The following is a 27,220-nucleotide window of genomic DNA, read 5'->3' on the forward strand; positions in this document are numbered from 1 at the left end:
GTTTAAATTCACGATAAATTTATTTTGATACCCAACATTTCGGAAGAAAAATTCGTTCTTCTTAAAGGATATTTACTCGTGTAAATATGGGTATTGCTTATGCCTAAAAAATGATAGTCGTGGCCTAACTATTTATGGTGTCAGTTAATTATTTGTAATGTTTACTAACAAAAATAATTGCTCTAACATTCTCATTCAAACAAAACTTTCTGAATACAAACTTTCTATACGTATTTAGACATTTAATATTCAATAACATATAAAATTTTTTTAAAAAAATTTAGTTGTGCAATTTAATGCTTTCTATTTGTTACACTTAAAATAACGTCTTTAGGTTGAAGTAATCCGCTGTTGTAATATTTCATTGGTATCTGAAAAAAAACCAGAAATAATTATCTCGTAATTAAATTAGCGGAAACAAAATTACAGATATATCCTTTCCATACAAATGCTTTCTTATTTTGTTTTAAATAGTATTTGGTTTTTACACTTTCACGGATATATACCATTTTAAAATGATTTTTGGAAATATTTTTCAAGGTACAATACAAAACATTTGGACAGATACACTTTGCTTTTTCCATTGGCAATATTGTGTAGACACGAAGTCTTATAAATCATAAGACGAGTGAGCGAGCGCAAAAGATTTTGACCTCAAATATGCGTAATTTGGACACGCAATATTTCACTAATTTATTAATTTCGGCTGCTCATTTTTGACAATAACCTGCTTACAAAGTCTTGTCTAGTAGCAGATCAAGCCTTGAACGCTCCCCTAAGATGCACTGATATTTAGTAACGGTCATCATATCTATGTTTGTGGCCTTGGATTGGTAATTTTATAGCTTCTCCAACCTCTAAGGCTTAAAGCCCACTCAGTGATTTTGATCACTTTTCTAGTTTCATCGCACATTCAACTAAACCACTCTATTCTATCCGTTTGTTATCATTTATTTCCATTAATTTTACTAAGTAAATAATCTGATTTCTGAAATAGGTTCACTAAGCATTTTGCAAAAGTGACATAATTGTCAAAACTGTGCCAGTTCATATTCTTTCCAATGCTAAAAATTTATAGATACCATCGAGATAGAGCGAATACGAGGTAAGAATAGAATGGACGATGTACCAACGGACATAGATGGCAATAGCGTTTCTATTGAGCAGCTAAATTTCAATAAGCGCACTAGCCTTCTTAGTTCTCGAAGCTCTCACCAGGCGACACTACTTCTACTTTTGAACTTCATTCCCTTCTTCCTTCCCATTTATTTCAAACACTTTTCCGTTGCACATTTTTGCCAACTATGGTTACTATAATACTTTTGGTAATATTTATTGTGAAATGTTGCCAACTTATTAAATTAATTGATTTTCGTGAAAGAATCTTTATAAGATTTTGATTTTGATTTGTAATTTGTATATGTCTTTCTTTGGTTTTTTGTTTTCAATATTTTTACCTATTTGTTTGCTGAACTTGAAATTAATTATTTATATTCAACAGTTCCTTAAAACAGGGCCAATGAAAGTTTCAACGATCTTCAAATTGTTAATAATTTTTCGACGAACAATATCGTTAAGATATGGTTGGCTATTTAGAATCTGAAACACTCAAACGGCATACAAATTTAAAGTCTAGCCAATAGGTGTTTTTATAAATTAAGGTGGACTTCTTGTTTGAATGTAGCTACTACGTCACAACTTTAACTTTGGTAATATAAAGAGCGCCCGCTTAGGGTGCGAAAACCTCGTATTTTCAGGTGTGCGTGCAAACCACGCGTGTGAAAACTATTCTAATAAAGATATGACATTGTGACGTAAGAGCAGCATAAAAACGATTTTGGCAAACTTAGCTGAATTTATAAAAATAAATATAATTTAAAATTAAATACTATTGAGCTTTAGCTTTTCCTTTTAATAACGGCACGTGACGCCCGCCGGTGTGACGTATTTAGTGGAACGTGCTTACGAGCATGCGTCGCGCGCCGTTCCTAAATCTTCATTAGCCTAATATATATTTATTGAAAATATGTAATAAGAACAGAATAAAAATTGACAGATATTTCAAAATTAACGTGTTCTAAATATTTTTCTAAGAATTTTGAAGTTCTGAAGGTCACCTCCAATAGGAAACTTTAAGTAAGGTGCTACCTGATTAGAGCTCGGCATTTGGATAAGAAATAATCACTTTATTTATTTTTATCCACAAACGAAAATTATCCGAAAAAAACGATTATTTTACACGTTAAATTGCTATATAGCCGTGGATAATATCCATGGATAAACAGTTAATCGTAATTTTTATGGTTAATCAAAACTTTAGTGGTTAATTTATCTGTTTCGCCGAGCTCTATACTTGATCTCGAACAACGCTTTGTTGAAATCTGTCACGTCGCCTTCGTTTAAACCATTGGCGACGGTTTATCGGTAAATAGCCATAACAAAAAAATTACGATTGGTGTTATGGTTGAACCTTTTTGAAAATAAAATTTATCTTCATGAAATAAATGATTTTATTTAATTAAACAATAGAGCGTTCTATAAAATCTGCCCAAAACCGGCCAAGCGTTTCATACAGACTATAGAGCTAATTCAGCAGGACTAACAACTTTTGTTATTCTTTGGTTTAAGTGAATTCGGCTTATGTCCGGTCCTTATATGAATATTTTAGCGACGTACCTTTTAGGAGTTGTAAGGCAGACCCTAGGTGTTGAAGTATGTTTGGGATTAAGCATATTTTCATAATCTTTGTTTCTTTTTAAACCCGTGGATTTGGGACAAGTATTTTGCTTTTTTGCCATCATACATTTATTACAAAAATCATTTAAAATAAGAAAAACGGCGTGAAAAGTCGGAAAATAGTGAAGCCTAGGCTAGCAACTACGCTACTATCGGGATCGCAGAGGCATGTTTAGCGTACTTTCGTCGCTTTTAAGCGCACTAATGTTTCGTAAACCAAGTGGAAATGACGCCAATGTCGTTCGTATATAATTGTCTACTCTAATTTGAATCTGTTGAAGAATCGTTTTTTACCGCTCAAAGTTACATATATGGTTAAGTATATTCGTAACACTATTAGGCACAATTTTGATCTTCGTCAAATATAAAAAATTGTTGTTACCAGCAGGGCCGTGCTTAGAGGTTTTGCGGCCCCGGGCGAAATGCATGGGCGAAACTGACAAGGAGACTACCCGAGGTGGCTATCTCCGATTTCGTTCAAACTCGGGTGGTAAGTAGACCTTCGTGTAACTTTAAAATCCCTAAAAGGGTGGACAAGAATGGGCTTTCGTTTTGCCATGGCAACCAAATATGTTTTTCGCAACTTTAAAAATGATTTTCTCTATGAAAATTAACATGGGAAAATCGAAGATTTTAAAGGAAAGTTCCAGATTTTGTTTTAGCTCTTATGCATAATATCGAAGACGTCTTCGAACAAGGAAATTGACTATTAAAATTTAAAAATTATCGATGCAATTAAAATTATTAGCATAAAATTAAAATATACGGGCGTCGCCATTTTCATATAACGCGGGCTCTCAGGTCGCAGCATTCTGATTGGCTCTAGTTCCCAGCGGTAAGAATTTTACCAAAATAGTAAAATGCTTAGTTTGTTTTGAGTGATTACCTCGGTTTTTCTTTACATAGTTATGGCAGGGCGACTTAATCCTTATGATTTAGACCCTTTATATACCGATTCAGAATTAGAATTGATGCAAAATGAGGCAATTCAGGAAGAAAATGGACGAAACGTCTGCATATAAAATATAAAACATTGACGAGGTAAAAACTGACTGCCAATGTGAAAACTGTATACCATTGTGCTTAGGCCTTGGCAATAACGATATCATTATGGAAAATTTAAAACAGTATCTTACTCATCAAGACATAAGTGGTGGTGTTATCTGTTGTAAACGTGTTAACAGGATAAGTTTGTTTCTACAGCAGCACATGCCAGCGAACCCGTCAACCTGTATTACATTGTTTCAGGGGTTTACGAATTTGGTTACAGATAGGCTCTCTCTAGAAACTGGCTATAGAAGCTATATGCACAACAGGAGACGACCAGTAAGAATAAAAAAATACTTAATGCGTAACTAAATAAGTGCAAATTTTAAATTTAATTGCTAGGTCATATAGGTATGCGGCTTATTGTACTTTTAATCACATGATATACCACAAATTGGGAAGAAATGTTAGACGTATCATTCCGTTATGTGTACTTCTAAAACCGGTTGCTGAAGTATTAGCGGCATGGGATTAAATGGATAAAAACCTCCCCTATGGTTAAAAATACTTATTTAAACGTGTAACCTTAATCAGAAATAGCCACCGCCGTAATATAAACGGTTTAGTTAGATGTTAGCATGCTGTTTTTACATTTAATTATTTATGTCAAAATATCACCTTAGTTCATTTTTACTCATTTTAAAATATCAAACCTGAAAAAATAAGTTAACACCAAATTTGTAAACTCATGGAAACTTACTAACAACTTTTCACTCTATGGCAGTTATTGTTAAAAAATGTAAACAAACTCACGGTTAAATTCCTAAATTCATTTGAGCTAGGTTTGGTATGTTTGCTATCTGATTATTTCATTATTTCAAATATTTTCAATACAATTTTTGGTTCATATCTGACTGGCCTCATTTTGTAACATTTCTTCATTCTGAAAGGGATCCGAAACCTGCGTTTCAGAAATTTGCAAAAAAAATTATAATGGGACTACGAAGTAGGTGCCGAAGATACAAATTAATCGTACCGATAAATTCAAATGTGCAATGTAGGTTGCAAATCCTTTAAAAGTACAGTAATTGAGAGCAAAAGTATATATTTCATTTTTTTTTAATAATTTACCATATACACCAATTACGTTATATCCCAGCTTCAGAAATGTATGTTATTTTTAAAAATATAACTTTAATAAATTTCAATGTAGTCGACGTCTTTTTGCTGCATTTCTCAATTCTTCTTTCTCCGGTCTTGGTATAGGAGCAATATTCTTCGGGAGCACTTTTATTAGTTCTTCATTCGTAGCTTCTCCATTAGTTTGCCTCTTTACAATATTTTCCATCAAATTGAAAATATAACTGTAAGACTTTGGCTCTTTCAGCGGTCTTGCATTCCATTCATTCGTGGCTTTGGAGAAGAAATATTCAAAATCGTCTTTAGTTTGGCTTTCTACTATCTCCGTTTGTATTTCAAAAAGATTTTATCTGCCTACATTATGATTTTGGTCTAATATTGTCAAAATTATTCTTGCCTCCATGATTGTATAATCAAAGTCATATTGTTTTGAACAGTACTTGTTCATTAAACTATGGAATGACTCAAGCGCAGACGTATGGGAAAAATTATTAACTTGTTTCAAATCTTTTAGTAACGGTTTGTTATTAATAAGTTTTACTACATTATTGTAGGCTGCGCTGTTTGGTTTTATCCACTTTATCCTCCTTTCTCCATCCTGAGTTAACCTAGCGTGACCACATTCTGGATACTTTTTAAACTGAGAGAAAGTGTGCTTATTAATTATGTGATACTGAAATGATTTCCACATTTCAATCAACATTTCTGGGTCATTTTGACATTTCTCCGAGCAATACCACAAATGTCTGGAAAGTGCTTTCACCCACGGCTGTAGATCTTCGTTACATTTTAATTTGGCCATTGCCCTAATTTTTTTACCAACTCCTTTCGCCAGATGCCAAACGTCGAACTGATGATCAATTAGTGGGTGCTCATTCCGTAAATAGGCTCTGATTTGAAAATGGCGATCGGTCGTTAATTGATCAATCTTTACAGTACCTTCCATGCGATTTAGAAATTTTTTAGCCCTAATAATTCCATGTTGGTTGATTTGAATTCTACTTCTGTTTTTTGGATAAGTTCAAAGTGTACACATTTACTCGTATTTTGACACATGAAATAGTAGGTACAGTAGCGGGCACTGTGGCCGGGACTATCACAACGACCATCCGCTGACAACTTAACCTCTGGACTAGTTTTCAATTCTTCTAATATTGTTTCTTGCTCCCTTTTCCAAGTTTCTTTTATTTCGGGAACTAGAATATTCTTCTGTATGCCATAGAAAGTTGTCTTCCCAATACCCTTTAATCCCAAAAATTCAAAGAAGGAGTGAAACCTGTGAAACGTCCCACCACTTAGTAAAACTGCTGCGGCAATAAGTAAATTTCCAGTGGGATTTCTTCCAATGAGAGGTTGTGATTTCCAGGTATTTAGATGACCATTTAAACAATAAAACTTTATAGTTACAAGGCTACCTTCATTTTGAGATTTTTCAGCGTCGGAAATATCCACTGGACTTGAACATCCATCATGGTCACACATCACTTTCGATAAAAGTTTGTCCAATTGACTTTCAAATACTCTATACTTTCGTTCACGCACTTAAGTCTGTGGTATTAGATCTCTTTTTAATTCTTCTAAAACCGCTTTAGGGGAAAGTGTGTGGTCATCAGACTCCTCACAGCCAGGTTCGTAGAATGAAAGCTTGTCAAATTCCGTATCACTTTGAGAAGATGATATATTAAAAGGACTACTACAATAGTTTTTTGGCGTTGATTGAAGTATACGGTTACACAATGGATTACAAAGTGGACTATTTTCCACGTTGCTTTGATGTGATTGATATATATGTCTGGAGTATGAATGGTCACGAGGCACATGAATTTTTCAACTATCTGTTAACGCTTTCATTTATTCACAAATTGTCTGTGGAGTACAAGTATCTGTGCCAAAATCTACAGTTTCCAAAACTATTTCATCACACTGCACACCTAAGCTTATAGGCCGTGAAACCATTTCTTCACACTGCACACCTACACAGTACACAAATCGAGAATCACTACTAATGTTACTTGAGTTCGCTGTAGGGGCTGTAGATATTTCTAAATCATCACTCTCATTGACCAGTAGCTCTTCACTCTCATCATTCTTTGGTGTTGCACTCTCAACTTTGGACACCAGAAAAAGCGTTGGAATCGAACCATAGTTCAATTTTGTATATGTTTAATTTTTTTTATCTTGAAGAATTCGAAAACACTCTTTGGCAAAATGCTTTCCACAAACTCGGTAAATGTTTTTAGGAAAATCAGGCTTTTTTAAAGTGCCTATTTCATACCCAGCTATAGAAGTTTCAATTTTATCTTTTGCTGATTTCTTGGCGTGGTTGACCCATTCTTTAGTTAGCTCTACATTTTTTTCTAAATCAGGAAGAGTGAAATATTTTACATATGGTGTACGACGACTATTATTGTCACAACCGTTAATCATAAAGCTTGGCATTTTGAAACAGATATGCGACCTAATTTTGGCCCCCTAACTTTTTTCTCTCGATATTTGGCACCAAATAGCCCCCTAACTCAATGACAACAACGAAAAAAATTTAAAACAAAAACCACGTGATCCAAGCAGCTATCCTTCTATTGGCTAATAGACGCTAGCATAAACTCTATTTATGTCTTATTCAACTTGTTAAAAAGTTCCACGCGCGTCTTGATATTTTAGCGTAAACGGGATCGAGCGATTTCGAGCGTGCTCCCTAAAATAAAAAAAATGCGCGAGCCTTTTACCCTAAAATATTAAAGAGCGCGTGGAACATTTTAACAAGTTGAGCCAATCAGGGAGCTGCGACCTGAGAAGCTTTAAACTTAAATAAAATGGAGGCTATTATGAACATGTAACTAAAAATAAATTAATTTAATTTTAAGTTTAATTAATTTTTTCTCGACAATTTTTAGACATATCTAAGCCCGTCTAATATTTTAAACAACAAATTAATGAAACCTGAACCTTTCCTTTAAGGGTCCCCCCTAACAATATTTTTCAAAAAAATAAAAAAAGGTTCATCAATTAGATACATAATTCAGATCATGGCTAAATCTGGTACATTTGGACCAATATACGTCAATTTTGGTAAATATGAGTAAATATACATATATTGAGTAAATACGAGTAATCAGTTTTTAAGTTGTGAAAAACATTTTTGGTTGCCATGGAAAAACGAAAGCCCATTCTTGTCCACCCTTTTAGGGATTTTCAAGTTACATGAAGGTCTACTTACCACCCGAGTTTGAACGAAATCGGAGATAACCACCTGGGGTAGTCTCCTTGTGAGTGTAGCGGCCCTCCGGTATATACATCAGTATGGTAAAATTTTAGCGGCCCTGGGCGACCGCCCTGCTCGCCGCCCCCTAAGCACGGCCCTGGTTACCAGTACCATCACTTTCGAGTACTTCTCATCAAATCAATATTAAAACGTCTTACCGGTGTTTTATCAGTAGGCGAAAATTGAAAATTCCGTAAGATATGTAGCAGACACAGTTTGACCTCCGTCAAAGCCAGTCTCATGGCAATGCAATTTCTCGGACCGGCTCCAAACGGCATGTAAGTGTACGGTTCAATGTTGCTCCTTTCTTCATCCAAAAATCTAAATTAAGCGGTAAAAATAATTACTCGATTTACCGAGGTATTAAATAAGTTAAATATGTAATAATTAAGTTATTCATTAATTCGAATGCCCAGTAGTGTTAAATAAAATATCAGAGGAAGAGCAGTCATTTTCTGATACAAGTTGATTTAGAAATAAATCAAATTAAGATTTTTTTGTTATTTTATTGGTATGGTTCGTGGGCTGTCTACAATTACTTACTTGAAATGATGCTAAAGAACCGAAAAAAAAACAATGTTATTTTGTAGAACTTCGAAAATAATATAAGTTAAAATTAATCAAAATATTTTACGGAGTTAACAAATGTTATGAATTTTGAATAATAATAACCTTTCCCTTTATCAAAAAAAAACAATTTGGCTCATTTCGGTTTAATTTCAGAAAACGAGAACCGCTGTTGGTCTAACGATAACAATGAATACGGTTGAAGAGGTAAAAAAGAACAGAAACGTTTGAGGAAGGCGTGATTTCACCATAAAGGGGTCTTTCAGCTGCACGACTGCCAATCTAATCTACGCTCTCAGCTGCAAGGTTTGCGATATTCTTTACATTACTGAGATTCAGAGGCGGCTCGCTGATCGTTTCAGAGAACATCTCAACGGCATTAGAAAGTCCGCAGCTAAGAGCTACATCACCGATACCTTTAACAACACGCATACCATCAATGACGTCTCCATCCGCGTCTTACGTACAACTAATTTATCCACCAAGCAGAGGCGTACTGAAGAAAATCGTTTAATTTTTAATTTGGGTACTGAGTTTCCCTCTGGTTTAAATGATAAGTTGGTTGTTCGTTTTTCCTGTTAGGTCTTACGCGTGTGGTCATCCAGGTGGCGTATTTTTGTTACGTTTTCGTCTCTCTCGATCGGCAGTGGGTTTTTGGTCTCTGGTTTGGAGTTATGTTTGCAAGCATTTGATGGTTTTTATGCCTCCCATTTTTGGTATTTGCCTTCCCCTGTCAGTTTTTCCCCGTTCCCCCTTTTTTTCATCAAACTTATTATGAACATCCTCCTTTTTGACATTCCTTTTTAGTTGGTTTATTTGTGTGTCCCGTGTTTTTATTTTTAAAACATTCCGTTAGTTAGTCTTAACTTGTACCTTCATTTTCAAAAATAAATATATTTTAGTTTCCCCAAACGTTGTTGGTCTTTTTTACCTCTTCAACCGTATTCATCGATTTAATATGCACCGATACACCCCCATTCTTAAATCACATATTTTCAAAAAGGAGGCGAAGAATTTCTTGTTATTATGATTCGTTGTGTTAATTTTTAATCCCCATTGTTGTTATGGGAAATCTACAACTTCATTTCCTTGAAATACTGCCATTTGCGAACCCAAAACATTAAAACAAGGAAAATGTAATTTAATTTAAAAAAATGCCGTTTTACTTTTTTGCGGCAATGGCGCAATATTTTTCGCTTTACTATTTACATAAACAGGATTATGAGTTGGATGAATTAAAGAAGAACGACTTGTTTTAAACTTCTCGCTCGTTTACACAATTCGGATATAAATTTTAAAGGCTAAAACTACAAATCATCTCTCTCAATTTCATTACATCTTTACTAAAGATAATATAATTGTACATCACTTTACCTTTCAGGTCTAAAAGATTCTGGCTCCGGGAAAAACTCTTCATCGTGATGCATTGCATAAATAGGAACCTCGATGATCATACCTTTCGGAAGGACCAGTCCCGTGTCGGGGAGGCTGAACTCTTTCATGCACGTTCTCTCTAACCTGAAATTATTTCAAAAGTGAGCCCAAGGTATCGTTTAAAAAGCTCAGCTGCACTTAAAAAAAATTATTTTTAAAATCTTTTAATATTTCCTGTTTTTCTTGTATGATACACAGTAAAACAATATTGTGTTTGAGTCACCATTTCATTATTACCTAATTTAAAATAATCCGTTGTAGGTCAAACTTTATTTGGTTAGTTTAACAAGGGAGCAGTTAAAATACAAAGAAAATAAGCGAATACCCAACTTCATACCGGTGTCAAATTATTGTACACCAATAGCTATTAGAAAGCTCTTACCTAATGGATGGAAATAAACTATTATGCACTACATATACACATTACCATTATATTAGTTATAAGGACGCCAATCCCAAAAAGTACCACGTAGTTGCAATATATCATACACTGACCTGGTAGCTGGGGGAGATAACCTTAAGGTTTCGTCTATTGCAGCTCCGAGGTATTTCGCTTCGTGCAAAGCATCAGCATCAATTGAAGTCTGTTAGATAATAAATAAATGGTATTTTTAAGCCCCACTTTGGGGATTTTGAAACTAAAAAGCAGTGGTGGAAAGGTATTCAACCAAGATGTGTGAAAGTTATATTTGGACACTATTTCTATTTAAGAAAAATGCATTTATAAGAAGTTATCTATCCAAATGTTTGGCACTGTTGTGCTTTTAAAAACGTAAATACTACTTTCCGAATGTTTAAAATAAATCTAAGGAATTACAAACTGACACCAAGTAATGTTAAATGAGTTAGCAAGGTCATTACCCTGCCTTTCCAAATGCGATCCACTTCCTCAATGGCCTTTTTCTGGACTTCTGGGTTGAGTGCGAAATAGTAACTGGCTGCTGTTAACGTCGTCGCCGTGGTGTCGTATGCAGCCAGGAAAAATATTATTGTCTGTGCCAGAAATTCGTCTTTAGTCAGAGCTATTGAGGAATAAACAAACTTAACTTCAATGGCAAACACGAATACATAATTGAAAGTTTTTGTTAGTAAATATAATTAGAAAGTTCGATAAAAATTTGAGTGCATGACTTTGAATCCCCAAAAAATCGTATTATGTTTTAACATTTTCAATTTATAATTGACTTGTCAATGAAGCAAACGGCTATCTTTCCATAAATTGTATTAAAGCTTATATCAAACGATTGCTTAACACCAAAGCCTTAACTAGAGTTTAAGTGATCCACCCGCAAAGCTCATTTACTTTGACAGTTAAAATTAACCAACCAGTGTTTGATTTTCAAACACTTAATAATTGCAAAGAATGATAAAACACTGGAAAAGGGGCCAAAAAAATCTAAACTCTTACAAACTTAAAAAAAATCACAAATCTTAGAGAATCGGAACCTGGACCAATTAGATCTTTGAACAATTATTCTCAATAAAAACCAACCACGCAATTTCTATATCCACTCTCCTGAACTGAGGTCTTCAGGCCCCTATGGTTATGTTCCACTAAACCCTAAGGTCTCATAATACTCATGGTCGCGATTTCAATAAATTAAAATTGACATATAAAACTGCAACACCTTAAAAAAATTTAAAACTTTAATAATTATCCAAACATTTCATTTAGCTGGGGCTCTCGACGGAGGCTACCCAGCTAGCATAATATTATGGTTTCACGAATATAAACAAGGTTATCATTAGATACATTTTATAAAACCTTATTTTAAACGTCTGCCTAACACCGAAAGACAAACTTAACGAGATAGGAAATAAATTTTGCGTACGTTTTCTTTTGATGTTGTCGACGCTGTCCACAGATTTTTCTGTCGTTCCGTTGGTCATTCCATTTGCAAACGTCTGTTCTTCCTCCTTCATACTGTCTACCAGAAGTTGCAGAAAGTCATGATGTTCCTTTAGAAAATTCCATCTGACATTTAACTCATATTCAACATTAAATCACTAAACTGTAATGAAAAACGTTTCAAGTTTTCCGTCGGTTCAAAAAAAAATCCGGTTTTTTCCAAAAAGCCGAACCCAGGGGGTTTTCATTTGGGTGTTTTTTTATTTTAGTATACAATTTCCATATTTGTATAAGACGATATGTAAAAGTATACAGATACTGCAAAGATGAACTAAAAGACTGGTAGAAGTACCGAGTTAGAATTTTCAAGTTATCAAGCCTGTTAACTTGGTAAAGTTTGTATCACATTACAATTCAGTCTAAGATATATATATTTAAGTGGCCATTGCACATTGAACAAGTCGGTTTTTCATTTAAAATCTGAGATTTTGAAAAAGGGTTTTTTCTGAAGTGGGTGGGTCCAAAAAAAACCTGTTTTCCGAATTAATTTTTATTAATATTTTTGCCATTATAGGTGAAAACAATAATTTTACCAATAATTAAACGTAAGATATTAGGCAATTAATATCACGATGGCATATTATTTACTTGACAGAAATGAAGAGATCAATGAAAGTATTTACCTCATTGTTCTTCTTTCGTCTTTCAACAATGGTTTCTACAGTGTCCACAAAGAACTGTAGAGTGTCCGTGGGAAAGAACGATATTCCAACAGCTTTGGCAAGTTTCGGCAAAAGAACTGTGGTGAAATGATTTTTAAATATCTAATGTAAATATATTGATTATGTTTAAGATCACCTACACGGTCGTAGTAATTCTGCCCAATAATTAAGATTTTTAAAATGTGTCAGCTCACTTTTCTATAGGAAATTTAATGCTCTCAGGCGTATGAGATAAAATAGTCACTCAGCTTAAAATCCATTTTCCCATTTTGATCTAAGCACTTTTCAGGTGCAAGATATAACATATTACCATTGGGGAGAATACCATGGGATCGAATTCCCAATCGATCGAATAAAAAACGTTGTCCCATTTGAAGAAATCACCCCTAACCTATCGATCCCTTTCGATAGAATCCCATTAGTTAGAAAATTGGTGTTACATACCATTGGATCGAATTCCCAATGGACCGAATATAATAAATAGTTTCACTTGACAGAATCCCTTTAGTTCGAAAATTTGTTATACCTAGCTTTCGATTGAATTTTTAATGGAACGAATAAAAACCCGTGTCCCATACGACAGAATCATTCCTAATCCATCGAATCCCATTGAAAAGAACCCCATTAGATCGAAACGTGTTAATAATAAGATACGAATAGATATTTAATCTAATGGTGGGTTTCGGTTGGATGGGAAATAAATGATCTTTAAACAGTTAATTTAATTTGCGAGTGGATTCCGAGTCGCCGTAGCACTATGAAAGAACACCAAACTACACATCTTAGGTTGGATTAGATTAGCACTTAATGATAAAATACGCGAATAAGTAGATTAGTCCATAATGAAAAGGGATAAAAAAAATAAACCATAAACAAAATTTTTAATGGTACAGAAACGTTTTGATGGAATGAGATTGTCGATGGAATGAGATTGTCGATCGAATGGTTTTCGGGCGAATGATAATGAATTCAGCGGTACAGAAGCCAGGATTAAGGATTGGCTAGTCATGCAACATTGCACTAACTCAAAAAAAATTGTTAAACAGTACTGCAATATTACTAACTCAGCGTTGATATACAGTCAGGAGGTAGCCCAAAAGGTTTTTTCGTATTGTCGACTTCAACGCGCAAGTGTATTTAAAATGCATTTCTAATAGAAGGTTCAATGATGGATAATATGCTAACCTTCGCATTAAAAAAAATTAAATTTTTGATATTGGAAACCTTCAAACCGGCGCCTACGCGGTTCATGGCCAAAAGAGCGCCAGAGAACTTCAAAGTATAGCCTACTAGCCCCTGGAAGTAGGCTGCAACAAGCACAAAACCAAGCAGCAGGGACTTTAAATACTGTTTAAGTTTACTTTTTACGCTGGTTACCTCGATTTGTTTACAAAATCCTTTTTTAACCAATCACGTGAACCCAAACCTTAATGTTTGCTTTCCTTGCCGCTTGGTCTTGCTCTTGTTGCAGCCTACTTGCAGGGGCTAGTAGGCCACATTTTGAAGCTCTCTGGCGCTCTTTTCACTCATCGTAGGAAAATGGGGAAAAACACGCTTACTGCTCAACCCACCCCCTACAACTCCATAAATGTTTGCATTACCTTTTGAAACACCCGGTATTATCGAATTCTGAGAAAAAATCTTCTTACCAGCAATAATTGTTTTCCAGTTAAGTTCGGCGCCAAACACTTTTTTGGCGTGTTGAATAAAAAGGTTGTTCGGGTCGGCGTGAGAGTCCAATTTAGTCCCAAAAGCGACATTTGCAATGACGTCTAACGTGAAATTTCCATAAATTCTTTAAACAAATTCGAAAAATCAATATATGAATTTGTACAGAAATAAATATGTTAAAAACGAGAAAATCGCTCACTTTTTACAATCAATTGGACTTCCATCTTCAGAGATCTTCTTAAAACTATTAACTGTATATTCAGCACACTCTCCGATAAGAGGTAACATCTATATAAAATTAAAATCCAATTATATTTTTCTTTCGTTGCTCATGATTTTAGTAAATAGACCATAAAAAATAACTCGATATAATTCTTGCAGTCCATTGGTTTTAACATCTTTGTTGATATTCGTCAAGAGTGCACGCGACGATCTATGAAGCCTTTAGATATTCAAATCGACCAAGGAGATTTTGGGATTTTCAATGCGTTAATCTTACGTCCTTAGTGTACACAACTTAAATTTCACTATCTTCGCAATTATAATTGTTGGGTGAATCTTTTATTACACTGTTAGATTTATATCACCAACTTTACTAGCACGGAAGGGCTTAAAAGATACTAAATTATAAATAAACCTTTGAAAAGAAAAAGGAGAAAATGTCTACATTTTCAAAATTGAAAAGAGGTGGGAAATGTGTACTTTTTTAAGTTAGAAAAGAGAGGGGAAACGTGAACCTTTTCAAGTTTGAAAAGAGAGGGGAAACGTTAACCTTTTCAAGATTGAAAAGAGAGGGGAAACGTTAACCTTTTCAAGATTGAAAAGAGAGGGGAAACGTTAACCTTTTCAAGATTGAAAAGAGAGGGGAAACGTTAACCTTTTCAAGTTAGAAAAGGGAGGAGAAATGTGAACCCATTTCAAGTTTGAAAAGAGAGGGGAAATCTGTACTTTTCCAAGTTTGATAAGAGAGGGGAAACGTTAACCTTTTCAAGTTAGAAAAGGGAGGAGAAATGTGAACCCATTTCAAGTTTGAAAAGAGAGGGGAAATCTGTACTTTTCCAAGTTTGAAAAGAGAGGGGAAACGTTAACCTTTTCAAGTTTGAAAAGAGAGGGGAAACGTTAACCTTTTCAAGATTGAAAAGAGAGGGGAAACGTTAACCTTTTCAAGATTGAAAAGAGAGGGGAAACGTTAACCTTTTCAAGTTTGAAAAGAGAGGGGAAACGTTAACCTTTTCAAGTTAGAAAAGGGAGGAGAAATGTGAACCTTTTTAAGTTTGAAAAGAGAGGGGAAATGCGTACTTTTTTAAGTTTTCCAGTTGAAAATGCCGGAGTAATAGTATTTCGAAGGTTTTTCCATTGTTCGTCTCCTTTAATTATGCTTATCATGTTGTCCGTTAAAGGATTCCCAGACTTGAACTCCTGTTTGGAAATGGGTAAATATGGGGAAAAGAGTTATCACCTACAACCAAGAATTGATCATTTAGCGAGAATGCTACGTCAAAGTTTAAAAATACAACAAAGGTGTTGGTAATACGGGAGAGTTTAAAATTGTTAAACAGAAAATTTCGTGTCCTAAAGTATTATCAAGCGATTGATTTCGGATAGTGGAACTAGTTTTTAAATCGTATCAAGCTAAGTCTCTCATTTTATTTAAATCTATTATTATTATTTATTTATTAAATAATGTAATTAATTATCTTTCACCCCTCCCTCTCCTCCCTCTGTTAGCTATTAGCATCCCTATTTATCCTTGTTTTTTTGTTGTTATTTTGTTAAACCCCCCTTTTCCCCCGTTTTCGCATTTGAATTCCTACTTTCTAGCTCTTTCCCTTTGCTCGCGTTTTCATCTGATCCGTTCGCGCGTGTTATATAAAAAAAATCAATTGTTAGGCTTAGTTCTGTTGTAAATCTCGTACCGCCAAAAAGGCATATTTGCCGAAGCAATTTGTTAATTAAATTAACTTTTATACGGTCTTCTTTTTCATTTTGTCGTTATTTATCAATATTTTGACCATGGTGGCCTCCTTCCATCGATTAAGTCTTTAACAACATCACTTATAAAACCACCAAAAGTTTTGGCTTGAAAGTGTTTTACTAGGAAAAGATTTAAACCAAAGCTATTATTATCTATATGCACTAGTCTTCTTATACAATTTCCAGCCCCAAAACCACTTAATATTGGGAGTTGCTTTAATAAAATATATGATCAAATTTTAAAATCCGTTTTTTGTATACGCCTGAATGTTTTTATTACACTTTAGCTTTTACATTTACATAAAATAAGTTTTTATTTTCAGGAATTTATAAAAAAAAATTAGGCTATTACCCTTCTCGTGTGAAAGTGGTTGAATTCCTTAACGAATATGAGTTTTATCAATTCGGGATCTGCCACGTAAAGCGCCGGTTTCTCTCCAGAGTAAGACCTATATGGTTACGAAAGCCCTTTTAACAGTTTTGAGAGGGAAAATCTATCATTATGCTGTTCCAATAGTTTCATTTATTCTACTGTAACTTAAAAAGGAATTTGGAAATTGCAAAAGTAATAGGAGAAGCTAAAATTTTTACAGTAATTTCATCTGAATCAATTATTTTGTGTGTTCGATACTTAAATTATCAAATGTTTCTATTAAGAGGGTTGACATTAAATAATTAAGTTATTATTTAGCCGATCAAAATTGGTTATTCACCACTTAGTCATTTAATAAACTATGTTAGTTTATCAGGTAAATGTCGGATACAATAATCTAATTTATATTAAACGTAAATTAATGTATTTTTTGGTAAACGTACTTACCCAAATAATCTTCCATGTTTTTTGTAGAGATCACTATCAATATCGTGAGCAATCTGAACAAGAAATGATTAAATGTATTTAAGTCTTAATAAACCGAATGAGTTGAGCGAGGTTCCAAACGGGTTCTAAACTTAAATTTGTCTTTTGCAAAACGTATTCGAACGATATTAGTATTTTATTCCACTAAAATATAAAACTGACATAATTTATTATTTCATTATGACACTTAAATCATTGAGACTCATGTGTTTGGAGCGGTTGTTGAATTACTAAATCGCAGGGGCTCAATCGAATATCCGATATTAAGATTTAAATAGGGCTTCAAAAATTCGACTATTAGGTTTAGCTGATCAAATAGTCAAAAAAGAGGTCGATCATATTTGCTATCTTGTATCGAATAACTAGCCGAAAGCCCGTCCTAGTGGTTAGAGATAAGCAGAGACATGTAATGCAATAATCAAAAAGAATAAATTTGTTAAAATCATGGTATATTAGGGAAAAGGCAAAAATTACTTTGTACATAGCAATCTTAGTAAATATGTTCTCGAAACTGACAGAACCGAACGAAAGCGAGAAAACTCCATAAAACGAACTAAACTCCTCAATATTAAAAATTCTGCTTGGTATTGGATTAGTTCTAAAGATATGGAATTTTGCCCTATGGCATTTAACACTAAATTGAGACAAAAAAGGCTTACCTTTCCAGTTAAAAATCCAATAGCGTTCCCCAAAAGCGGGATGGGAGTATCGCTTTTCACAGGTTTCCCTTGCCAGTAATTGTATCTTCGGAAATACACCCTACAATTATTTCTAATTAGTGAATTTATTTTAAACAGTAAACCTGCTAAGTTAAATATATTGAAAATAAATATTTTTTAACATAGATTTAGATACATTTTGACAATACACGCAAGATACCACCTTTCGTATACAAGGGAGCCAGGGTTGGCACGATTTTGCCAAGGGTGGAAAAAACTGCAGTTTTTTCCACCTATTGTTTTCCTGTTAAAAAACAGTGTGGAAAATCGTATTTCGAAGGTTTTTACCACTAGTGGCAAAAATCAATAAAAATAATAAAAGGCTTTTATTTTTTTATTGAATTTATACTCCTTTTATTAAAATCAGTATATTCTTCTATTCTATTCACTCTTCTTCTGCCTTTTTTGCATCTTTCCTATGTTCAACTTTTTTCCTTTTTTTCTTGTTTTTATCAGTTTTTCCCACCTGTCCCGGCAAAAACCTGATTTTGCCGGGTTTTTGCACACCCTGATGGGAACTGTTTAAATCAAGCGTATGTGTATGGCGATATTAACTATTTGAATAAATTTCCTGTCAAAGAACTCATTTGACTTTGTTCCCTAAGATATGGTAATTAGCTTCCACATATTTGATCGCCCTATACCAATAAGTTTGGCACCGCTTGTTAATCAAGTTTGTACTGTTTGTGCGTTGTTTACAAATTTACAAACTCCAATCATTAACCTTTGAGTAATGAATTTTCATTCATGGATTTAGACGCGGAGGTGGAAGATGATGAGGGTAGTAAGATGGAAAATGGTGGTGGAAGGGAATCAGATGAATCGCTGTATAATTAAGAAAATTAAATCAAATGAAAATATTTTCCACCTAAACTAGTGAAAATGTGTACATAGTACATGTTTGAATTAATGGCTTCAAAAGTCGCTTGATGACTTAGGCCTAAGGTGGTGCCTTGGGTATTAGCCTAGCTGATCATTATTATTATTATTAAATCTTTTATTTGAAAATAATTAAAATAAAATTTAAACTTATTTAAACTTAAACATTTGGATCGAGTATGACTTTTAGTTTTTTTAAACTAGAATGGGAAAAATATATTAAACTTTTAGTTAATGAAAAATATATCACCATTTTCATTTAATTTTGTATTAACGCATTAATTGGAAAATTAAGATGGTATTATACCTTAAAAACATTTAATTGACATTGTATAAACTTGTCATAATATAGTTAACGTTAATAACTTTTAATACTGTACAGGTATTATTTCTTAAAAAGTCACTTAACACAATTTCATTTTTAAAATATTAACTATTTATTATTACTATATGGCATTCGAAAAATGTACCATTATATAGTTAACTTTGAACTAGAACTTTTGTGGAGTATAGTTTTATCCAAATCACAAAATGCAATATAACTAGCAAGGAGACTACCCGAGGGGTTTATCTCCGATTTTGTCAGAACTCGGTTGGTAAGTAGACCTTCATGTAACTTGAAAATAACTGAAAGGGTGGACGAGAATGGGCTTTCGTATTCCCATGGCAACCACAAATGTTTTTGACAACTCAAAAACTGATGTTCTCTAAGGAAATTAACATGGGAAAATCGAAGATTTTGAGGGGACCACTTTACAATATTTTTCAAAAATTAAAAGTTTCATCAATTAGAAACATAATTCAGATCATGGGTAAATCTGGTACATTTGGACCAATATACGTCAATTTAGGTAAATATGAGTAAATATACATATATTGGGTAAATACGAGTAAATATAAGAAAATTGGGTAAATTTAGGTTAATATTCTTAAATTGGGCAAATATAGGTAAATTGGGTTAATTTAGGCAAATACACGTAAATTGGGTGAATACACGTAAATTGAGTACGTAAATTAAGTCAATAGGGGTAAATATGATTAAATTGGGTAAATTTGGGTAAATATTCTTAAATTGCAACTATAAAAGATTTTAGCTTAAATTAATCTATCCAGTAACTCAAACAAAACAATAACCTCTCAAAAGAATACCTAACTGAACCGCCTAACAATAATATAATAAAGTATAATAAAACCTAATTTTCTTTTTTTTTGTTTGGGGGGGTAAAAAGAAAAAGGAAAATTAAGTTTAATAAAGACAAGTTATCTCCTGTACCTTCAAAGGGCACCGTGCAGCAACACCAAAACTTAAAAGTAAGCTAAACTAAGCTTTTAGGCCCATAACCTAACGATGAGAATAACTTTTATAATCATAAAACCTGCCACCCTAATTTTCTTAATAATAGTTTTATTAGGGCCAATAATCTCCCTAAGAGCTTCCTCCTGATTCTTAGTCTGATTTGGTCTCGAAATAAACTTGATAGGCCTTATCCCCTTAATCATTAATAAAGTAAATATTAGTAGCTCAGAAGCGGCTATAAAATATTTCTTTGTGCAAGGGGTGGCCTCCTCTATACTTATTATCAGATCCGTACAAATAGAAATAAATTTTTCCTCCTCTTCTTTTACACTCTTAGCATTAATAACAAAAATAGGGGCAGCCCCCGTACATTTCTGAGTCCCCACGCTATTAGAGAGCGTCAGTTGACTAAGCACATTTATTATCCTAACATGACAAAAATTAACCCCCTTACTTCTAGTGACCTTAACAATAACTAAAATAAATCTCTTATTTTATATTGTGCTATCATTAATTTTTGGGGCCATCGGGGGATTTAACCAAACCACCACAAAAAAAATTATGGGATTTTCGTCTATCTCCCATTTAGCGTGGCTTCTAGTGGCACTAGAGCTTAACTTAAAAGTTTTCATAATTTATTTTCTTGTCTACTCAATCACCTTAGCTATTTTAGCGAATATTTTAGATAGACATAATATTAATTCACTCAACAAAACCATATTTATATTCATAGGGTCAAAACTACCCCTTTACTTACTGATATTAAGTTTGGGGGGGATACCACCCATAATTGGATTTTTCCCAAAGATCCTGGTCCTAATACTGCTACTGACAAATGCTAGATACCTCCTTATTCTCTTAATATTATTAAGTTCTATAATCAACTTATATTTTTATCTACGAATTACTTACACTGCCTTAGCTATATTTAGTCAAAGACCACCAAATCTGCAAAAAGAACAAAACTGGGTACCAACCTTATTCCTTTTATTAGGCCCTCTAATCATCCTAAGCTTTTAAGGCTTTAAGTTAAAAAAAACTATAAACCTTCAAAGTTTACATTAATCAAAATTAAGCTTTAATAAAGTATATCTCAAAATTTGCAATTTTAAATTTTTTTTTAAACTATAAAACCATAGTAAAAGGAGTAACCCATAAGTAAATTTACAATTTACCTCCTATTTTCAGACATTTTACCGCGATGAATATGCTCAACTAACCATAAGGATATTGGGACACTATATATAATTTTTGGGGTGTGAGCCGCTATAGTTGGCTCTGCCCTGAGTGTCCTAATTCGAATTGAATTAGGGCAACCAGGCTCAATGATAGAGAATGAACAAATTTACAACGTAATTGTAACATCCCACGCTTTTGTTATAATTTTCTTTATAGTTATACCTATTATAATAGGAAGTTTCGGAAACTGGCTAGTCCCCCTAATACTAGGAGCCCCAGATATAGCATTCCCCCATCTAAACAATATAAGATTTTGGTTACTCCCCCCTTCTTTTCTCTTACTCTTGAGATCAACCATAGTAGAGAGTGGCGTCGGGACAGGATGGACAGTCTACCCCCCCCCCCCTATCAAGAAACTTAGCCCATAGAGGGCCTTCTGTCGATCTTACTATTTTTTCTTTGCATTTAGCAGGTATCTCCTCAATTTTAGGAGCTGTAAATTTTATCACGACTGTTATTAACATACGAACCCCCGGAATAATTTTTGAACGAGTACCTTTATTCGTCTGATCAATTAAAATTACAGCAATTCTTCTCCTACTTTCGCTACCAGTTCTTGCAGGGGCTATCACAATACTCTTAACGGACCGTAATTTTAATACTTCTTTTTTTGACCCCGCAGGAGGGGGGGGGGACCCAATCTTGTACCAACACCTATTTTGATTTTTTGGACATCCAGAGGTATATATCTTAATCCTTCCTGGGTTTGGAATAGTTTCTCACATTATTAGACACCAAACAGGAAAAAAAGAACCGTTTGGGACACTAGGGATGATGTACGCGATGTTAGCTATTGGAATCTTAGGCTTTGTGGTATGAGCTCACCACATATTCACTGTTGGGATAGATGTAGACACACGAGCATACTTCACCGCTGCCACAATAATCATTGCTGTACCTACAGGAATTAAAATTTTCAGCTGATTAGCAACAATACACGGATCAAAGCTAAATTTAGACCCCTCTCTGTATTGAAGTCTAGGCTTTGTCTTTTTATTTACTATAGGGGGGCTCACAGGTGTAATCTTAGCAAATTCTTCACTAGATATTATTCTCCACGACACCTACTATTTGGTCGCACATTTTCATTATGTCCTATCAATAGGAGCGGTTTTTGCCATTATAGGGGGGATTGTTCACTGAATACCTCTATTCACAGGACTAGTTATAAATCCTAAATGATTAAAAACACATTTCATCCTAATATTTTTGGGGGTTAATTTAACCTTCTTCCCCCAACACTGTTTGGGTTTGGGGGGGATACCCCGACGCTATTCTGACTACCCAGATGCCGACACCTCATGAAATGTTATATCTTCACTTGGTTCCACGCTGTCCATAATTGCTATAATTTATTTAATTTTTATCATTTGAGAAAGCATAGTGGCCCAACGAAGTATAGTTTTCTCCTCCCATATACCAACTTCTGTAGAATGGGCCCATCAACACCCACCCATAAGTCATACTAACACCCAATTAAATTTAGTATTCAATTATGGCAACTTGAAATAAAATTCTCTTCCCAGACGCAGCCTCACCTATTATGGAACAAATAATCTTTTTCCATGACCATACTTTAATTATTTTAATCTTAATCACTATTTTAGTTTCATATATAATAATTAATTCATTAATTAATAAATTCTCAAATCGACTCTTACTAGAGGGTCAAGAAATTGAAACTTTCTGAACAATCATCCCCGCCTTCATACTTATTTTTATTGCTTTCCCATCACTTCAATTACTTTATATAATGGATGAAACAAACCACCCAAACATAACTATTAAGACGATAGGGCACCAATGATATTGGTCATACGAATATACAGATTTTAAAGACATTATTTTTGACTCCTATATGAGTCAAACAAATGACCTTTTAAGAAATAATTTCCGACTACTAGAAGTAGATAATCGAATAGTAATCCCAACTAATATTAATGTTCGTCTTTTAATCTCAGCCACAGACGTAATCCATTCATGGGTAATGCCCTCAATAGGAATTAAAGCAGATGCTGTCCCAGGGCGAATCAACCAACTCCCTCTTTTATCCCTACGAAATGGAGTATTCTACGGCCAATGCTCAGAAATTTGTGGGGCAGAACACAGTTTCATACCCATCGTTCTAGAAAGTATCCCAACACAAAATTATATCGATTGAATTAATATAGAGGGTTGGGAAAATATATAAATAATATCATTAAGTGGCTGAAAGTATAAGCATTGGTCTCTTAAACCATTCTATGGGTCCCCCCCTTAATGCAGAGGGTAGTTAACAAATAACAGTATTTTGTCAAAATACAATCGCAATCGCCCCTTTTATTGCCACAAATAGCCCCCATAATATGAACTAGCCTTTTCTTTTACCCCCTTATTTTAATAAGATTAACTTTAATTGTACTAAGTTTTTACAAAAAATTCAATGCGAGGACTATAAACAACCGCCCGACCCAACAGAACAAAAACTTAAACTGACAGTGATAACTAATTTATTCTCCACTTTTGACCCATCTACTTCACAAAATTTCTCAATAAACTGAATTAGCGCCTTTAGCCCTATTTTCATTATACCCTTATGATTTTGGCTGTTACCAACGCGAAGCAATACTTTAATAAGTACAGGAGTAAACTCCTTAACTAAGGAGCTTACAGCCCTATTAGGGAGAACTTCAACACAAGGGATACCCCTAATTATTATCGCACTAATATGGATAATTCTAATTAATAATTTAATAGGACTATTTCCATTTATTTTCACCGCCACTAGTCACATAATAGTAACACTAAGCTTAGCCCTCCCAATCTGAGTCACATTTATACTATTCGGATGACTAAATAACACAAATAGGATATTTGCACACTTACTCCCCAACAACACCCCAATTGCTTTAATAACCTTCATAATTCTAATTGAAACAATTAGAAATACAATTCGGCCTATTACTCTCGCTATCCGACTATCTGCTAATATAATTGCGGGGCATCTCCTTCTAACGCTCCTTGGTAACCAAGGAACAATTAGTTCTTTAACTAAAAGAAGAGTAATTATTTCGACACAATTCTTACTCTTAACCCTAGAATGGGCAGTAGCTATAATCCAAGCTTACGTTTTTATCGTTTTAATCTCTTTATACTCAACAGAAATCCATTATGAAGAACTTTCACCCCTACCATATTGTAGATCAAAGCCCATGGCCCTTAACAACGTCACTTAGTGTCCTATTTATAACTTCAGGTATTATCAGATGAATGTACCTAAAAGTTAACTTTTTACTATTAATTAGACTAATAATGGTATCTCTATCAGCCTACCAATGATGGCGTGATATCACTCGAGAAGCAACATTCCAAGGCATACACTCCAATAAAGTTATAAGAGGACTCCAATGAGGTATGGTCCTCTTTATTATTTCAGAAGTATTTTCTTTATCTCATTCTTTTGAGCTTTTTTGCATAGAAGATTAGCCCCTAATATCGAAGTGGGGATAATCTGGCCTCCCCAAAGAATTCAACCTTTTAACCCACTCCAAATCCCACTACTTAACACAACAATCCTCCTATCTTCAGGCATCTCAATTACATGAGCACACCATAGACTCCTACATAATAATTTTTCACAAGCTAAGTCAGCCTTAGCTTTCACTCTAGCCTTAGGGGTATACTTCACACTTTTACAAGCGTGAGAGTACATAGAAGCCCCTTTTACCATCGCGGATTCAATTTATGGCACCACATTTTTTGTCTCAACAGGGTTTCATGGCTTGCATGTAATTGTAGGATCTACCCTTTTAATAGTTTCCTTACTACGCCATAACAACTTTCATTTTTCAAGTCTTCATCATTTTGGATTTGAAGCCTCAGCTTGATATTGACATTTCGTAGACGTTGTCTGGTTGCTTCTATACTCAATAATCTACTGGTGAGATAGCTATCTACTTAGTATAATCAAAGTACAATTAGCTTCCAACTAAAAAGTTTAAATAAATTAGATAATCATTATTACACTAATTTTAATAACCCTAATAATTAGAATCTCATTTATATTACTCACCTCTAATTTAGCTTTTGCCCCCCACACTGCCCTAGAAAAAATCTCTCCATTTGAGTGCGGATTCAACCCTTTATATAAAACCCGAATCCCGTTTTGCCTCCAATTCTTTTTGATTGCATTAATTTTCATTGTATTCGACATCGAGATTGTAATTATAATCCCCATCCCTATAAGAGACTTTATGTCAATGACATTAGTTACATCCGTTATTATTCTAATACTTATTTTGATACTAGGGCTATTACACGAATGGCACCAAGGAGCCCTTAATTGAACTTAAGGTTAGTATTTAAAAAATAAAATTTAATTTGCAATTAAAAATTGTGAGCCTACCTAGCCTTAACCCTTTAATAGTAGTATAATATTACATTCAGTTTCGACCTGAAAAAAGAAAAACCCTATTAATCTTAATAGAAACCAAATAGAGGTATCTTATTGTTAATAAGAAAATTGAAAACACTCCTATTAAAGAGACTAAATAAATAAAGCCGCTAACTTTAGAGATGTTAATTGATAACATAGTCTTTATTTTTATGTTGTAAAAAACACCTGGGATTTTCAGACCCAAACTACCTTTGGTTAAAAATACTTATAAAATTCTTACCCTAGTTGCTTCAAAACTAAATTCTAATTAAACTATACAAGTAGTAAAAAAGACAACAAACTATAAATAGTAAAATAAGACCTAACTGTGAGCCTAAAAAGTTATACTGATAACTTTGCATTTTTACTCTTATCTCACCTAAAACTTTATAAACACCTACACCTCCTATTAATTCATTTCAACCTAAGTCCCCCAACACCATTATCCTCCCAATTTTATCCCCTAAAAGCATCCCAGGGTAAGAACTAACCCAATTTAAAAATCATATTCCCAATAAAAAATTTATTATCACATTAACAAATTTGACTAAAAAGATTCTATAGAAGACATTTAAGGCTACTAAGAATAACACCAAAAGAACACAAGTAAAAGTAAAAACTTTCCCCCAAAAAGATAAATAAATACCAGAAACATAGTCCAAAATGAGCCATTAAACTACCCCCCAAAAATTACCCCTAAAAGTCTTATACCCCCAATAGAAAAATTTATAATACTATCCTCCTTGTAAGCTAGTAAATATCCCCCCTGATAATCTCTTATACATAAATAGTAAACTAAACGAAATCTATAAATTATCGTCATAAAAATACCAAAAAAAAAGCCAAAAGCAATAAAGAAATGTTTAGACCCTATAAGATATAGCTCAATAATTAAATCTTTGGAGTAAAACCCACAGGAAAAAGGAATCCCACACAATCTTAAAAAACTTACTAAGAGCCCTAGACCCACAAGAGGGGTACTCTGTATTAGTCCCCCCAAACCCCGAATATCCCGATAGCCAAATATACTATGAATAACAAAACCAGCACATAAAAATAATAAGGCCTTAAAAAATAGCATGAGTCAAAAGATGAAAATAGGCTATTTCCCAAAGACCTAAAGAAAATGTAAACACTATCAACCCTAATTGACTTAAAGTAGATAAAGCAATAACTTTCCTAAAATCTATTTCCACACAAGCACCTATACCACCCATAATGAGGGTTAATAAAGAAATTACCATTAAAACCCCCCTTAATTCTTGACCTAAAAGGCCCTCAGAACGAAGAAGTAAAAATACACCTGCAGTCACTAAAGTAGAAGAATGCACTAAAGCAGAAACAGGAGTAGGGGCAGCTATAGCGGCAGGCAACCAACAAGAGAAAGGTAACTGTGCTCTCCTAGTTATAGCCCCTAAAATAATTAAAGCCCCAATTAAAGAACGTAAATTGGGTAAATTGGGTAAATAAA

The 27,220-nt window shown here is 33.9% G+C and overlaps 1 protein-coding gene across 1 annotated transcript in view; it reads right to left on the reverse strand.

The window, feature by feature from the left end:
- Positions 1 to 221: 221 nt before the first annotated feature.
- Positions 222 to 27,220, reverse strand: part of LOC149952510 (cytochrome P450 3A5-like) — a 45,168-nt gene continuing 18,169 nt past the window's right edge. Inside the window, exons 3-15 of the mRNA XM_090170184.1 lie at positions 17,861 to 17,960; positions 17,163 to 17,215; positions 16,695 to 16,791; positions 15,668 to 15,787; positions 14,568 to 14,656; positions 14,347 to 14,492; positions 12,659 to 12,774; positions 11,959 to 12,085; positions 10,988 to 11,148; positions 10,622 to 10,710; positions 10,067 to 10,210; positions 8,284 to 8,446; positions 222 to 371 (exon numbers count right to left, since the gene is read on the reverse strand). Of these exons, the coding sequence (XP_090026310.1) occupies positions 294 to 371; positions 8,284 to 8,446; positions 10,067 to 10,210; positions 10,622 to 10,710; positions 10,988 to 11,148; positions 11,959 to 12,085; positions 12,659 to 12,774; positions 14,347 to 14,492; positions 14,568 to 14,656; positions 15,668 to 15,787; positions 16,695 to 16,791; positions 17,163 to 17,215; positions 17,861 to 17,960 (1,483 nt within the window). The 3' untranslated portion in view covers positions 222 to 293. The remainder of the gene's footprint in view (positions 372 to 8,283; positions 8,447 to 10,066; positions 10,211 to 10,621; positions 10,711 to 10,987; positions 11,149 to 11,958; positions 12,086 to 12,658; positions 12,775 to 14,346; positions 14,493 to 14,567; positions 14,657 to 15,667; positions 15,788 to 16,694; positions 16,792 to 17,162; positions 17,216 to 17,860; positions 17,961 to 27,220) is intronic.

This window comes from Leiobunum rupestre, chromosome 3 (genome assembly GCF_980474605.1).
Source record: "Leiobunum rupestre chromosome 3, qqLeiRupe1.1.hap1, whole genome shotgun sequence".
Lineage (NCBI taxonomy): Eukaryota > Metazoa > Arthropoda > Arachnida > Opiliones > Sclerosomatidae > Leiobunum > Leiobunum rupestre.